We start from the raw sequence: 17,471 nt of genomic DNA on the forward strand, positions 1-17,471 counted from the left end.
CAACCAGTAAAAATTCCACTGATTTAGTGATCCATGGGGAATGAATCTGTTGGCCTGCAGCCAGTTGCCAGCGGAAGGGTCCACATCACAGCATTTCCAACACAGTAGGTGTCTTCTCTCTGAAGTCACAGCAGTCTGTTGCCAGATTCACTTGTAGCTTTAAACTGTGGATCTACCAGCAGGCTACTAAGGGAATTTTAGTGTTACTGTAGCCCCTCTCCCACTCCGCTGCTCTAGTGCTGCCAATTCACTTGTTCCCAGTGTATCAGTTCATTCTCTTTCTGGCACCTCAACCCCTTCACCATCCCTGAAAGTGTTCAAATACCATGTACATGAGGCCCTTAGTGACATGGTTTAGTGGTGGACTTGGCAGTGCTGGGGAATGGTTCCACTTGATGGTCTTAAAGGTCTTTTCCAACCTAGCTGATACTATGATTCTATGATCTGCAAGCTGTGGGGTGTCAGAAAGAGGGCAGGATCTGAGGCAGAACTGAGTATGTATTCTCCTGCATTCAGCCCTCTACTGTGGATCCTCCCCAAGGCCGATAAGCTGGCACAAAGGTGAGTGCCTGACATACGTCTGTGTCCCTGCTGTTCATATCTGGCCTGCATCTGTCGCTGGCCTCAGTGGATGAAACAAGCAGAAGATATAATCCGATTACTGCTAGACCGGAGTGGTGGCTGAAGCACATTATCAAGACAAGCCTGTATTGCTGCTACTCAGAGAGGATTGCTTTTTGAGGTCTAATAAATAAGACTGGGAAACAGGGTGAGAACAGTTGCTCCAATATTACTTGCAGTTCTTTGCTTTTCAGATCCTGAAAAACAAAGCTATTTTAAATATCCAGTTAATTTCTTCTTTATGCATTCCCTCTGCTTCACTGAATGGAAAGCATTTTCGTTTATGGACTTGTGTGTACTGGAATGAATTAGGACAAATCCTCTATTGATTTAAAGATTCAGAATAGCTTATACACCATCAGAATGTCGGGAGCCATTTAGTTAATGTCATTTTCAGTGCAGCAGTTTGATTTTATCAGCATGAAGTCTGCCCACATGTAAATGCAGTCACTGACCCCTGAAGCACAGAGCCAAGCCCTGACAGCCTGACTCACTGCAGCCAGCAAGATTCAGATCTCACATAAAGACCAGGGAGTGGGACCTACCTACACAGGGCTAGAAACCAACTTGTTGGCATAAATGGATTTATTCATATGAGGAAGGGAACCGGGATTTACTTTTGCTGCACAGACCCAGTCATGAGAATACTTTTCACACATAGGTTTCCTTTCGGGTGAGAAGCCCCATTCAAGTCAGTATTGGCAGGGCTGGACCCAGCCATTTACTCTCTACAGTTGGCATTGCCAGCATCAACATTTTTGTTTCAGTTCCACATCAAAATTCATGTGGGTGTAAAGCTTTCCCAGACACAGGGCATGAGCACATGAGCCTCAACATTAATGAGGGAATCGATTAAGCTCTGCTGCACGTATGTGTGTGCAAGAGTGTGAGCATAAGTACCAATTACAGCTTGGCAACAGGCTGAAGTGGCTGTCCCATTCCTATCCTGCATTTTTGTTTGTTTATAGCTTTCCTTAAAAATATTCCTTTGGGGCTGAAGTGTTTTATGCTTGCTTTTGGCTCAAAGGTGACTGAACAAAATGATAGGAGCTGCTTCCCAGTTACAGGAGTGCAAAAGGAATGCAGTTTCTCCTGCATCGCCCTGCTGGCTTGCTGCTTGTGAGCTGGCAGGGGAGTGAAATGAATGACAGCGCAGCCTCAGAAGTGCCCAGAGAAGGATTCTTATCAAATGCTGTCTCCTGCCAAGTCTCATGAACACTGCCAGGCTGGAAGGATGAAGCACTTGGCAGCAAGGCCTTAGGTTTTAGAGATGAAACTAGGGGGAAGGGATGTAGACAGTGTCACTAGCTGAGACCAGGCAACTTGTTTTTCCTGTGTGAAAGATGTTCTGCTGAAAGATGGTCTGCCCTTAAGCCTCCGAGTGCCTTAAGAGGGGCCTACAAGTGATCTTAGAGAGGGACTTCTTACAAGAGCATGTAGGGATGGGACAGGAGGAATGGCTTTAACCTGCCAGAGGGGAGACTGAGATGAGCTCTTAGGTGAAGTTCTTCCCTGTGAGGGTGCTGAGGCGCTGGCACAGGGTGCCCAGAGAAGCTGTGGCTGCCCCATCCCTGGCAGTGCTCAAGGCCACATTGGACACAGGGGCTTGGAGCAACCTGCTCTAGTGGAAGGGGTCCCTGCCTGTGGCAGGGGGTTGGAACTTGATGAGCTTTAAGGTCTCTTCCAACCCAAACCACTTTGTGATTCTATGGTTTGATGAAATTTGGGGGCAGTAGACTGGTACACTCATCATGCTGGTAAGGCTGTATTGCAAGGTTTGGGTTTATCCCTTGAAGCATCTGAGCAAGTTACTGTGAGAGTGCCCGCTGCTGAGAAGGGGTATGCACATAAAAGCCCTTAGGAAGGAGCAGTGGGAGTGCATTAGGAATGCTGATGGGCAATGCACGGCCAGCACAGGGGACAGCATACTTCTCAGTCTTCAGAAGTGTTAGTGTTTGACACATCCACTGGAAAGTGTGAACAAAATGCAGGGGAGTTTGTTTCCTTTCTGTCTCACACCGAAAAAGACATTTGTTACACACATTTGTTGTCAGTAAGCAGCAATCCTGGGCTTGAAGGCATTTGCTTATGGCATTAATGACACAACCAATTTTGCAACGTGCACGTTTCATGTCAGGGAAAGGAAAGAAAGGTGTTATAACAAACAGCAGAATTCAGAAGCATCATAATTGCTTTTCACCTCTACTTAGATCTCCTCATGTGGCCTGGGAGCTCCCACCCAGATAGCCTACTCCTAAGTGAATGCAGTACAATTAGTTGTGATTGCTCCCTTCCTGTGAAATGGTACTGACTCACTTTACTCCCTTCTTTTCTGGCTTTTCTCATGTCATAATTATATGAGCTCTCAGGAAGCTGGTTTCTTCCTTGACAAAGTCAGTTCCATTTCGGGGAATTGAACATCAAGGTACATCGACCACTAAGTTAACTGCAGCTGTGTGAGAGGCTGACATAAGCTGCAGAGCTCAGAATACTACATATGAGGAAGAATGTTGGATATTGGTCTTAGAGATGCACAAGAAGATATTTGAGAGGAACAAAAGAAACATCAAAGCTCTCACAATTTCCAGAAAGGTAGAAGAGAATTAAAAAAGAGATGTCTGATTCAACATGGCACTGAGGAAGCTGCCTTTGTCTGCAAGGATGAGATTTGTCCTAGATGTGAGGGCAGTGAGGAGCTAGAAGAAAAGGAGGTGCTGCAAGAGGAATGCAGAGTAACAGGTGATTTCAGCAAGAACATTCTGAAGAGGTTCAAGGTGGGTGTTCAGATGGAAGAGGGTGATGTATTTGAAGCAGGAACGAATTGCACATGGAATAGTGAACATTAAGAAAGAAAGGAGCTGAGTACTGGAAATCTGAGGGATCAGAAACATGATTTCATATGGAGACAAGAGAAGCAAAAGTAAAATCATGTTATGTGTCGGCAAGAGGAATGTTGGAGGTGTAAACAAGCACATCTGGAGTAGTGGAGACGGGCATCAATCAAAAATGTACCCCAGCTCCAGTGTGTGTTGTAGCTATTTTGTGATATTCCAGCAGTCCTCCATGGTCATGCCATGTCCTGCCCATGTAATCTGTCCCTTCTCATACCTCTGCTGGCTGCCAGACATGTTGGAATGAGCAACAAGAGCCACATGCCTGGCCACCTTATTTCACTATGACACTAAGTAGTGTTACTTTGACAGTACCTTTAGCATGTTTGAGTTCCTTTCTATTTATCTTCTTAGTGGTGTTACAAGAACAAATTCTTTATTGGGCATAAAATTACTTGATGAATTTGCTATGGTGGCACAAATTATACTGAATTTTTCTTATAGTCAAGCTGGAGTATAGCTTGGAGCAATCTGGTCTACCCAGGTCTAACTGTGGATAAGGGGTTGGAACTGGATGAGCTTTAAGGTCCCTTCCAACCCAAACCAGTCTTTGATTTGGGAAGCCAAAGAGATAGTGTTTTCTCCTTATTACAGTCTATTCTATATCTTATGTCTCTAACTTGGATGCCGAATTCCTGGAGCTGACATCAAATTCACCTTACCTTAAAAGCTGGGTAAAACATTATGGCCCTTAACAGCACATGAAACTGTGGCGACCTTTAAAATGGGTCATGGGAAACATCTGGATTGTAACCTGCTTCCAAATGATTTGTACACTGTGTTTCCTAACCTTACCCAGAGGGCTTCTTTGCCTCTGGGTTTTCTTCCCATCACCTCCTTGCCCCACCCCTGTCCATTTTAGCAGTCCCTTCAGCACTTCCATCTCTGTTCCATTGGCTTAACCCTATTTCAACTTTATTGCCTCTCTGCGACACTTCTTCATCAGCCCCCTCCACTTTCCAATGATGGTTAATGGGATTTGTTGTTGCTGCTCCCAGGTATATCCTCAAATCCTGGGAAATGAACCTGCTGCACTGCATTCACATGTGCTCACTTTTCTGCCTCACCAGTTTTGTGGCCCAGAAGGGCTGATTTATAATGGACCTGAAATTCAGCCAAAACACCTGTTTTAAACCTGAAGCTACACATGACCAATAGCATGCCCCAACCCACAGCTTCCCTCATTGCATGCAGTGGTATGAGGCGTGCAGGAAGGGCACAGGTTCCATGTGGGCACCAAAGCACCCACTGCAGGCGTTACAGTGTGGCCTAGAAATGACACTGTTGTGAGGAAGTGAGATACATAATGAATGACAGAGGTCATGGTGAGGCAAAGCGTGCAGCAGTGCACAATACACATGGGGAGAAACAGCCCTGACAGCTTGTCTATCCTTCCAGGATTAGCTAGATGTCAGTGAAACATGGACATTTTGGGGAGCTTGTGAATGCAGGACACAGCAGTTTTGCAGGAGCTCTATTCCGACTCTGGAAGAACTTTTCACAAGAGAAAAGAACGTTGCTTAGGTTTGCCACTTGCCTAAATATAGGACTCCTATCCTTGCATTAGTTTCTTTATTATCCTTTCCTTCCTAAGTACACCCAGGCACACAAACAAAAACCAAATGACTTATAAACTAATCAAACTTGTTTTCTTCAGGTTGGAAAGGAAAAGCAATAATACTTTGATTTCAATTTCCAAATCTATGGGAGGTGCTCAGATATTATCTATCACAGTGCTTCAAGCTCCTCGCTGCACTGGTATCAAGTGGCTCCCAAGCAGTTAAAAAGCAACAAACAATTACAAAGATGTGTTTTCCCATCACTTCTCTCTCCCATTTCTGCTTATGAACAGAATCAGCAAGCAGAATTTGTAACTGTGGGGTAAAACTGGGAGGTTTCTGCGCACAGGAAGAGCTTTAAAAAGGCTACATTTATTTTTGGCTTTGGACCTCTAAGACCGAGGTCACTTTTTGTCCCGTTAGGAATGAGACATTATGTCCAAATCTGGTCTCAGTAACTCCTAGAGTCGTAAGCTTCCTCTGTTTGGATATTTTGAGTGCTCAGTGGAGAAAGCAATGAGCATAATCAGAGAAGAACTGATGGAGCCTGAATTACTTAGGCCAATTCTATGGAACTTCTCCAAACAGCAGCTTGAAGTGGGGTGTTGAAATCTGGGTTGTAGCTGAAGTTAGCATTAAAAACACTAGCAGTGTCAAAATTATTTATATCTCTGATTTACAGTACAATTTGGACACAAGACAAAAAGTTGGCGTGTTCACAGCGATATGTGTTGCTGTGTCAAGAGGCTATAGCATGTTTTCATGGTGCAAAGCTTTATGCTAAAGCTGCCTTATCTCAGAGTCTGCTGCTGTATACTTCAGTGATTTATTTCCCCAGCATGGATACTTGGGACTCCAGAAGCAGCTCAGAAGGAGCCAAGAAATACAAACACAGCAGTGTCTTCAAAGAGCCTGGCATGAGGGAGGAAGCAAGTTCTCCATGTGCAAGCCCTCCTTCCACAGGCACAGCACTGGCATTATTTGGGTTCGGCTTTCTCCAGATGTCCTTCCTCTGACACCAATTTTCCTTATGCATTATAAACAGATAATCCTACTTATGCATCCTGCCAAGCAGACAGAGCTGAGGCCCTTTGTATACTGCTGCTGTTTAAGTTGCTAATAAATATTTCAGTGGCTTCATGGATGAGGGACAGCTACAAGACAGCTCCTCAGGAAGCACTTCTGGGAGAGGAAGAACATTTGTCTGCTGGAATCCTGTGGTTTTGCTGTATTATTCTCTGCTGTGTGTCCGGGAAGGAGAAGAGCCCTGTTGTAACAAGTAATGAAAGTTGCAGATAGCTGGGAGGCTGTGTCAGTGCTTTGGCAACAGACAGCAAGAGGTAACGACTCTGGTACCTGTTCCTCATTGTGTCTGGGTCATAAAGATACCGGAATGTAATGGAACAGTTAAGTTTTATGAACAGAAACATTAAGTAACTTTGTATAGAATACAAAGACAAGCTGAGAAAGTTGGGGCTGTTCAGCCTGGGGAAGCTGTGTGGAGACCTCAGGGCAGCCTTCCACTATCTGAAGTGAGCTACAAGAATGTTGGAGAGGGTCTCTTCACCAGGGACTGGAGTGATAGGACAAGGGGTGATGGGTACAGCCTGATACAGGGGGAGTTCAGGTTAGAGATAAGGAAGAAGTTCTTCCCTGTGAGGGTGCTGAGGCGCTGGCACAGGGTGCCCAGAGAAGCTGTGGCTGCCCCATCCCTGGCAGTGCTCAAGGCCAGGTTGGACACAGGGGCTTGGAGCAAGCTGCTCTAATGGAAGGTGTCCCTGACTGTGGCAGGGGTTGGAGCTGGATGAGCTTTAAGGTCCCTTCCAACCCAAACCAGTCTCTGGTTCTATGACTTTATGTAATCTTAACAAGCCAAAGACAGAGCCGTCAACTCAGTCCACGAGCCTTGGGAAGCATCAGCTGCAGAGCAAAAAAGTGGGAGGCTGATGATGAAAGGCCCGAAACCCACCAATTGTTCGTGCTTGCCATGAGGTACATTGTGGGAATCTTGTGCAGCCTTTCAGATAGAGGGAACTGGGGAGAAGCACAATCGCAGCACCCAAACTCATTGCCTGCGAGCGTATTTCCCCTTTGCATCAGTTTAAGGTGACACCGAAGGAGTTCCCACAAAACTTTCCACACTGAGAAACACGAAAACTTCCCTCAGGGCTCAAACACCTCCATGACAGCAGCTTCAGCCGCCGAGCTGAACCCGAACAGGGGCCCGCAAACACTGCCACCCGCTCGCTGCCGCCTGCCCCGGGTGGAAGGGATGCCACCTTCCCTCAGGCATCACCTGGTTTGGGCGAGCTGTGCCCTTCCTCCTCCTCTTCATCGCCCTCCATGAAGCGCCGGCTCTGAGGGGGCTGCCCCGCCATTAAGCACGCAGCGGGGAGAGGAGGGGGGCGCGCGCGGCACCACGTGACACCCCCTCACCCCCACCCCTCCCCACCCCGGCCTCCGGGGAGGGGCGGGGCGTTCCGCGTGGGCGTGGCAGCAGGGCGGGGTCACGTGATGCGGGCGGCCCGGAAAGATCCGAGGAGGAGCGCCGCCGCGGCCGCCATTTTCCTGCGGCTCCCAGTGTGTGTGTGTGTGCCCGGTCCCCGGCCGGGGGAGGGGACGGCGGCCGGGGGAGGGGGGTGGGAGGAGGAAGAGGAGGAGGAGGAGGGGTCCGCGCTCGGGTGACAGGTCCGTCCCTGAGGGCGGAGCGGGGGCCGCCTGCGGCGCGGCGGGGAGAGGAGTCCGTGTGTAGCTCCGTCCCTCCCGGCTAGTCCTTCCCCCCCGTCCCGGCCCCTGAGGAGGCAGCGGAGCCGCGGTCGGTTCCAGCGCCGCCAACAACCCGCCATGTCCGGCCAAAGCCTCACCGACCGCATCACGGCGGCGCAGCACAGCGTGACCGGCTCGGCGGTGTCGAAAACCGTTTGCAAGGCCACAACCCACGAGGTTATGGGGCCCAAGAAGAAGCACCTAGACTGTGAGTACCGGGGAGGGATGGCGGCCGGACGGCTTCACCCGTGCCCGGCCTGTCCCGGGGTCCTGTGGAGCTGAGTACCGGCTCTGGGGATGCTTCCTTTCCCACCGGTAAAGCCTCGTCAGGCGGAGGAGCTCCGTGTGTTTCGGCGTAGGGCATTCCTATGGCGGGGGTAGGGTCGGGGACGTGGCGATGGAGATGTTGGGAGAGGCTGTTCAGTGTCTGTGCTCTCCAGAAGGGGCCTTACTGGCTCTTCTCTATGCACAGGGCCCTGGACAATGTGAGCTCCTGAAGGGAAGGACTTGCTTCGTACCCCTTCTTTGGAGAGGGAGAACCAAGCAGAGGAATGGGCTGTAATTTCCTTAATAATAGAGCTCATTTGTGTTTTGCGAGGATAGCACTCCCCATTCTATAGAGGGAGTTTCAAGAAGAAATAGCTGATCAGTTATCTTAATTCTTTACCACATAGTCTACTAGAAAATAAGAATGTTGCTTCTGTATCATTCTTATGATTCTTTCCCACAGAAGAATATGTGAAATGAGTGTTTGAGGGGCTAATCTCTGTTGGGAAGGGTGGTGTGTTTAGTCTTACCTTTCTAGTCTGTTCCCTTCACTTAGGAAGATGGGCCTTAAGAGGGCTTCTTTAGACTTTCACTACCTGAGCTTAACATCCCATACAGGGACTGGCCGTTTTCCAGCTTCTATTAAAGATGGAACCAAGGTGGAAAGGTTTAAAATGTTTTCTATCAACTCCATTCCATCCAACTGCATTGAAGTTCCTATTACTGTGTTTCCCATTATGCTGTAGGGTCACAGGACTGAGGAAGCTCTTGGCTGGAATACCTGATTATCTTATATCTGTTTATTCTAGGCATTTTAAACCCCCTTCTTTCCCCTCCTTGTCATCTCCTGTCCTCACCACTCCCCCCAGTATGTAAGGAAAGATACTGGAGGGAGCTATATGGCTATGCATTCTGTATATAATCTATAATCTTTCTCCTTTCCTCCCACCCACGTCTGTGAGAAGGATGGTGGGTCTTCATGTGTGTTGAATATGTGGCTTCTGGCTTCCTCTATATCCAAATGGGAAGACCAGATGATAGCACTAGGATTAATTGTATGTAGTTATTCTTGTATTAATTGTATGTAGTTATTCTTGTATTAATTGTATGTAGTTATTCTTGTATTAATTGTATGTAGTTATTCTTTTCACCAAAGCATGTCTGACTTAAACCTCTAAGAAGTTCATGTTCTGTGAGTACCTGAGAGGGATGTGATCAATTTTATAGGGTAGCCCCACAACAGTCACCTCAATTTCTTTCTGGTATTCCCTCTTCTGTTTCATCCCTTGCCTGAAGCCTGAGTAGTAACTGAGTGGCTTTTGGTCAGCTCGCAGGGTCAGAAGGCTGAAGCTTTAAGTAACCTAGTCTCGGGTAGAGAAGACACCTTGTCATGTGGCTTCTGTATGAAGTCATGGTGTTACTGGATTTCACACAACAGAAGGGAGGCTTTCTGGAAACAAAACTTTGTCAGGTTTAGCCTGGAATAAGGCTAAAACTCCAGTTTTGGTAATAAGCCGTTTAGCAGCTGAATTATTTCATGGTGTAAGCTTTATGAAAAAGAGCATCAAACTGGCAAGTGCTTTTCAGGCTGGTGTGTGTATAACAGTTTGGTGGTCTTGTTGGGGGACATCCTAGTTGACCCAGGATGCTGCTGTAGAAGGGTGCTTGAGCTTCCTTAGAAAGCTGTCTGGTAGCTGCTGGATGAGAAAACCATTTCTGTATTTCCCTTGTCTACTGCAAACTGTCAAAAATCCCAGTTCCTGTGTCTTTCTCAGATTTTCTTTAATCACAGCAATGCAAACTTGTTTGTTGGGTTTTTTAAGTAGTTTTACTACTAGTTGCTTCTTTTTTTTAGTGGTTAAAGTAGATCATGGGTAGCTAAGTTTTGTGTGCTGCCCCTAATATGTTTGTTAGGACTTTCTGTTCCTGGCATCAGGAAATGACACATGGTTTTGTATTTTGAAGATTTTCTTTGTTCATACCGTTTATGGTTGTATGTTTAAAAATGAATGCTTTCTGCTGTGAGTCCAGCCCCACCTCTGGGTTATTTGTACATATCTTCCTTTTACAGCAAACAATGTAACTACTAGGGAAGTGCTGTGAACTGACATCTCCCTGTGAATGACACTCAATATACCAGTCTTCATAGGTGGCATGCTGCTTAAATACTTTTCTAATTGGTGTTTGTTGTGATAATGACAGTTAAAACTTACCTTGTTAAAGGTTGTGTCCTAGATGGGTTGATAAGCTGAGTTTCCTCATGCTGTCCTGGAATGAAGTGAGTTTTGTAGCACTTGCTGTGACCCTGACATGCATTCTTGCTAATGTGGTATTTGTGTGGCTTGCACAGATCTCAGTATCTTTCTGATCTTGTTTCTGGGATTCTTTCTTTACTAAGCTTGAGCCATCATGAACACACTGAAGTAGCTCAGTCTCGTGTTAACCCCTACAAATAGGGGTAAATTCAACATGTGTACCTGTGCACATGATTATCCCTATACTTCTTGCCCTTGCCTGCCTATGGGGTTCAAAAACTTAAGTGCTTTTCATTCTAAGCTTCTATATTGCCTCTGTATTTCCCTCAGTGAACATTACCTTAATAATCAGAGTGTAAAAAGGCATTCTTAGCCCATTATGATAGAATATTCTTTAGAGTAATGATATTTTTTCTTTCCTGTTACAAAGCTTAGTTGCTTGGTTGGTTTGAGGCAGAAATAATTCTAAATTACAAATGGACATGCCTTATGTTAGGTAGCAACAATCATCTTACAGTCATATCCTTGCATTCAGGATATGTTGTTTTTAATTTTCTCCTGTTTAGAAAGTCCAGTCTTATAGCTGGGATAAGGATTCTGTTTTGTAATGTAGGTGCTGCTTTTGTAATGATGGATTGCTGCTTTTACAGCCATCAGACAGGTTTAATAGTCTTGAAACCCTCAAAGCATAGTTCTTTTACAGAAAACCCAATTTCACTAGGACTTTGTCCTAGTTTTCACACCTCTCTGAGCAGTGAGAGCTCAAAACTGGTTTGTGGGTTGAACTTGTGCGCTGAGATTTATACAACCCTTTCTTTCCTGTTTAGCTTTTTGTTGCTGTGTTCAGCACTGTTTAATGATGCTAAGAACAAGTGCTTTAGGTTGTTTGAATGTAAATGGTACTGGAAACCTTGTTGCTGGATTTCACTCCCTTCTTTGGATGATTTTAAAGGAGGGGAGGGGAAGTCCTTGCATATGTGTGTGTGGTGGATAATTAATATTAAGAAACCCAGAATATACATAGTTAATGCCTAGTAAAGGGTTTCACTATGGTGTCAATTCAGTTAAACCACTGTAGCAGCGATATCTCAGTAGCATAAAGATGTTTGTGTACAAGCACATCTTGTGTAGTTAGAACAGCTTTGATGTGAAACATCCTTAGGGTTGGGTTCTTGAATGCGTACGACATAGTAACCCCATCTGCTTGTAGCTAATGGAGTAGTGCTCTTTAAAGGAGAATGTGGATGGATGGCTTTGAAGGAAGTTGCAATGCTGTAATTATCCATTCTTAACAGGAAATCTCTATAGTTATGCCAGAGCTTAACTTCCTTGAATCCTTATTGTGAAGAAAAATCTATGTTCTTGGGGAAGATGATAAACCAAAACCTTCCCCTGCACTGGGAGATGTTTGCAAGAAGCTGTGTAAATGAAAGTAAACTGTGCTTATGGGAGCTTGTGTAGCTGATTTGGTTTTGTCTAGAGGCTACTGCTAGTGCAGATAAAAGTCCAGCTGAAGCCTTGCTTCAGTGCTGGGGCCAGCTGCTGTTTTCCAGATGGGGGTAAGCAGAAGTTATCTTGCAGAACTGAAGGACAAAGATCACTCCTTTTCCCTGTTTCTCACAAGAGATTTGTAGTAAAGCTGGGAAAAACAGTATTTTAAGTGCTCGCTTGCCTTTACATGCTGAAGGGTAAGTGGGTTACTTCAGTGATGTGGTGAGTTAACTGCTGGCGTCTGTGGATACTACCATGTTATCCAGTAGGAATAGATTATCCACGTTCCTTTTATGGTATTGTAGTACCTCACCAAATCCTTCTGGGTTTGGCAGGATTACCTGAAGTTTCTCGTGGCTTTGCTTCCAATTTTCTAGTAGACTTAAATACCTGGAGGCAGTCTTGTTGCCTCCAACTATTCTGTGTAATTATTTCAAATATAGATAATTGCATTATTACAACTTTCTTTTGAAGTATTCGGGTTTTTTGGCTGAGTTCTTCCATGACTCCTTTGTCATTTCTTCCTTAGCCAACTTTTCCTAACTTTTTACTAGAATTCCTTACAAATGCTTGTGCCTTTTAGGAGAGGACAAGAACTATCACTCTCCTCTAGACTGCCAGAGGGCCAATATCCTACCACAGCTGCTCATTTGCAGCAAGAATAGCCATTTAGTTCTGCAGCTGTTGTTTTATTTTACTTAGCCTGAAGCAATATTCTACTTCAGATGAAGTAAGAGGCAGGAACTAAAGAGGAGTTGTAGGACACCTGCAATCAGCTCACTATGAATCTTCGTACTGTCACTGTTTCCTCTCATCTGTGGTTAGTCAGGTGTCATGTAACCTTGGGCTGGAGCTGTATTCGTGAGTTTTAGTTCTTTTAAATGATGCTGTCATCTCTATGTTCTAAAAGCAATGCTTGGAGGAGGCAATTCCTTTGCAGTTCAGCCTGTGACCTCATGCTCTATTTCAGTCTTTAGTTCCTAATCCTAAAATCAGTTTCTGATCTGTAGATGTGAAAGTTTTAAGCTGTTCCTAGTGACTTGGCGCACGAAGTAACACTAGTTTGCATAATAATACAAAAGTGATGACTTACCCAACATGGAATTTAAAGCTTCTCTTTTTTTGCTTTCCGTATGTTGCCTTGTATAAAGTATGTGATCAGTAAAGGACTGATGGTAGAGTCCTGGGAAAGTTTACTTTTAACATGACTGACATCTTGCTCTCCCTGCAAAATACATCATGTTTTCTGAAGCAGAGACACCTTTTGCATTTATAGAATCATAGAATAGTTAGGGTTGGAAAGGACCTTAAGATCATCCAGTTCCAACCCCCCTGCCATGGGCAGGGACACCTCACACTAAACTATGCCACCCAAGGCTCTGTTCAGCCTAGCCTTGAACACTGCCAGGGATGAAGCATTCACAACCTCCCTGGGCAACCCATTCCACTGCCTCACCACCCTCACAGTAAAGAACTCCTTCCTTATATCCAATCTAAACCTCTGCTGTTTAAGTTTCAACCTGTTACCCCTTGTCCTGTCACTACAGTCCCCAATGAAGAGTCCATCACCAGCATCCCTTCAGATACTGGAAGGCTGCTATGAGGTCTCCACGCAGCCTTCTCTTCTCCAGGCTGAACAGCCCCAACTTTCTTAGCCTGTCTTCATACAGGAGGTGCTCCAGTCCCCTGATCATCCTTGTGACCCTCCTCTGGACTTGTTCCAAGAGTTCCATGTCCTTTTTATGTTGAGGACACCAGCTTAATTTGAAAGCTTTATTTTTTATTTTTTTACAGCCTTCCTAAACTTTATTTTTTACAATATCTTTAAAATCTTTTCACTCACCAAGTCTCAAGCATCTTAAATATACTAATTTAAATACAGTCCACTGGTCTACTACTGGTCAGGCATAGACACTCTTGCTTTCTGTAAGCTGTGCGGAAGCTGTTCCTCGAGCACATTAGAAGAAATCAGTTGAGTATTGTAAATATCTATATGAAATCTTCAAGTCATGTAGTGCGCCAGTTATTAAACATTTCCAAATAGTTCAGAATACAACTTTAAAGCAATAACCTCAAGTATGCACTCTTACTTCCGAGTGTCTTGGCAAGTGATGAAAACTTTGCTTTGTGTCAAAGAGCTGGGGTTTTGTCCATCAGTTTCACCAGTTAGAGTTCCTTCTGGTTGAAGTCTTAATGCTGGAAGTAAGTGTGAGTTGGAGCTGAATGTTATCTTGGCTTAGGTAGGAGGGAGATTTTAGGACTGATTACATCAGCACAGCATTAGAAGTAAACAAGAAACAACCAGCCAAAAGCTGCAACCAAGTGGAAAGAAGCTGATGTTGATATAAACTTGTGGGCTTTTGGTATTTTTCTTGCTCTTCTAGCAGTTTTCTCCATTTTAAAATCTGATTAAACAGGCAGGGTATGACTTTATTAAGTATGTATCTTTGTAAACTCAGAGGAAGTAGCAATACTTTGTATTTCACCTTTAGCTTTACATCAGAACCACAGCAGTTAGCTGGTAGTTTCTGAACCTCAAAATACTGTTAGTAAATTCAGTGCTACCTTGTGATACTCCCAAGTCTTCTAATGGCAAGTCCAAGTTAGGAGTAATATGTGACAAATCTGGCATTGAGATTTGAGAAATCGAGGATCTAAGCTCTATTTAGCTGTGTGAAAGTAACTTCAGGAAGTTAAGCTTTTCGTGAGGGCTTAGCAAATACACTGGATTTTCCATTTGTGACTAAACGTCTTCTGTGCTGTTTTCCTAAAGGAGCTTTATTAAAGTAATGCTTATCTGGATCATTTGTAATATTAAACATGAGGAAATTGGGATTTTATAAGTTTTACCTCAAAACAGAGGGTGTAAGCTAACAAGATCTATACCAAATTTAACTTGGCACTGTCAGTTCCTAGCCTGAGGTATAAGAAAATTTCCTGAACAGTGGCATAAAGGGAAATTCTGTGGTTTTAGTTTAATTCCTGTGTGACATATACACAGTCTCTAAAGTTACAAACCCCACCTTTTGTATTCCATCTCATTTTGAGCTCTCCTACATAACTTCTTTCAGCCCTATGCTAATTCACTGTAGAAGAGCTCTCCACATCAACCCCTTTTTCCTTTTCTCCTAAAAAGAGACTTTGGAAATCTTTGCTTAATGTTCTTTACTGGTTCCTCCCAAGCAAGCAGCCCTTCACTCCCAGCATCCATATGTTCTAGCAGTGGTGCCCTTCTGCAGCAGTGATTCTTTTGCTTATGTAGGAAGTGGTAAGTTGGCACGGGTTGCAACTGCTCTGGTATTTCACATATTTACTCTAAATATGGTACTTGCAGTAGCATGCAGCTCAGCTATTCCAGTTGCCAACTGTGTGTTAGGACATCAACAAAGTATCTCTATTGGTTGTAACATTTGTCAATTTTTAGTAGTGAATTTAATACAATTTAAAGCAGCAGGTATAAATCCTTAATAACATTGTTTCCTAGTAAGGTATTTAATGTATAAAAGCTTTTCATATTAATAACTTCTAAAAACTGAGACTTTTTAATTCAGTTGGAAAAGGTGGTAATGAAATTAATATTATTCCTCAGTTAGTTTTGCTCAAAAACACCCCAACAAATCAAACTCAACCCACTGGTGTTCAGCTTCATGGCAAAGGCTTCTAAAGTTGTGGTAGCAAACTGGATCTCCAGACCCAGAGTTGGTAAGATACAAAGTTTTAAACTAAACTCAGGTTACAAACAGAAGTAAACATGTTTTATGTATTCAACTCTGTTTAAATACAGATTTTTTTCTATGCCTTAATCTGTCAGTAAATCAACTCAGAGCAGTTCTGGTTCTGTGTTGTTGCTTTATCTCCCAGATCAGAAGGTTGAGGGTCCTGGCTGTCACAAGGTAAAAACTGGTGTCTTTGAATCGTAGAATCAACTAGGTTGGAAAAGACCTTTAAGATCACCAAGTGTCTTCACGCTCCCTGGAGTTCTTAAGGGCTGCTTGTGACTTGCTTTACTGCTGCTGCTGTTTGGATTCTTGTGGGGTGGATAAGGAGCTGTAATGCTCTATTGAGATTTTTTTTTACCTGACTCTTGCTGGGCAAACATGTGCTTTGTGCTTTGGATTTAGATTTGTTATGTTGTGTCACTCTCTTCCTGTTTTCTCCCTGTATGTTCAGAAATCACATCAGCATTTCACTTATGTTTGTTTGCAGGTGCATGTGGTTTATTTATTTATTGGGGCCTGTAAGGATGCTGGAGAGGGACTCTTCATTATGCACTGTAGTGATAGGACAAGGGGTAATGGGCTAGAACTTAAACAGGGGAAGTTTAGATTGGATATAAGGAAGAAGTTCTTTACTGGGAGGGTGGTGAGGCACTGGAATGGGTTTCCCAAGGTTGTGAATGCTCCATCCCTGGCGGTGTTCAAGGCCAGGTTGAACAGAGCCTTGGGTGCCATGGTTTAGTGTGAGGTGTCCCTGCCCATGGCAGGGGGGTTGAAACTGAATGATCTTAAGGTCCTTTCCAACCCTAACTATTCTATGGTTCTGTGATTCTTTGTGGCTGATATCTCTGCTGGTGCTGACACATGGGTCGATACTGAATTGGAAATTGGGTCACACTTGAATTTGATTTATTCCCTTTCCCTCCCTCCCTGCCCAGTATTGCCATAATAGTTGCAGTCATCATGCAGCCTATTGCAGACTATGGAACTCTATTCTTGATTTGACTTTATTTTTTTATGTGAAATGTTAAAGAGTGTTTAAACTCTTTGATGGTTAAGTCCCCATCCTGAGAAGGGTGGTGTAATATGATTGTATTTAATTGTCTGTCCCTTTCTGTATGTGCCAGGAGCTGTTAGTGTTCATTCAACAAATACACTGTTAGGAAGAGATTAAAAATAACTTTAATTTAAAAATCAGTCTATTTAGGAATATTTACTTGATTATGTGTGTCAGCTCCATACAGCTGTAGTACATGAAGCAGTCCTTCATTTCTGTATTGATGTAAAGCTAGCTTCATTGAGCCTGGCTTACTCAGATATGTATCTTTATCAAAAGGAGCATGACCAGCAGGTCAAAGGAGGTGATCCTGCCCCTCTACTCTGCTCTCATGAGACCCCACTTCGAGTATTGTGTGCAGTTCTGGTGCCCTCAACATAAAAAGGACATGGAACTGTTCGAGAAAGTCCAGAGGAGGAGGCCACGAGGATGATCAGGGGACTGGAGCACCTCCTGTATGAAGATAAGCTGAGAAAGTTGGGGCTGTTCAGCCTGGAGAAGCTGTATGGACACCTCAAAGCAGCTTCCAGTATCTGAAGGGTGCTTACAAGGGTGCTGAAGAGGGACTGTTTGTCAGGGATTGTAGTGATAGGACAAGGGGTAATGGGTTTAAGCACTGGAAATTCAGGATAGGTGTAAGGAAGAAGTTCTTTACTGGGAGGGTGGTGAGGCACAGGAATAGGTTGCCGAAGGAAGTGGTAAATGCTCCATCCCTGTCAGTGTTCAAGGCCAGGTTGGACAGAGCCTTAGGTGATAAGGCCTAGTGCAGGGTGTCCCTGCCCATGGCAGGGGGCTGAACTAAATGATCTTAAAGTCCTTTCCAACCCATACCATTCTGTGATTCTATG

At 44.4% G+C, this 17,471-nt stretch overlaps 1 protein-coding gene across 1 annotated transcript in view; it reads left to right on the forward strand.

Annotated features, from left to right (window-relative positions):
* Positions 1-7,738: 7,738 nt before the first annotated feature.
* The window catches only part of PICALM (phosphatidylinositol binding clathrin assembly protein), a 74,484-nt gene continuing 64,751 nt past the window's right edge, over positions 7,739-17,471 (forward strand). Inside the window, 1 exon segment of the mRNA XM_034073209.1 lies at positions 7,739-8,045. Coding sequence (XP_033929100.1) covers positions 7,916-8,045 — 130 coding nt within the window. The 5' untranslated portion in view covers positions 7,739-7,915.

This window comes from Melopsittacus undulatus, chromosome 2, assembly GCF_012275295.1.
Source record: "Melopsittacus undulatus isolate bMelUnd1 chromosome 2, bMelUnd1.mat.Z, whole genome shotgun sequence".
In the NCBI taxonomy this organism is placed as follows: domain Eukaryota; kingdom Metazoa; phylum Chordata; class Aves; order Psittaciformes; family Psittaculidae; genus Melopsittacus; species Melopsittacus undulatus.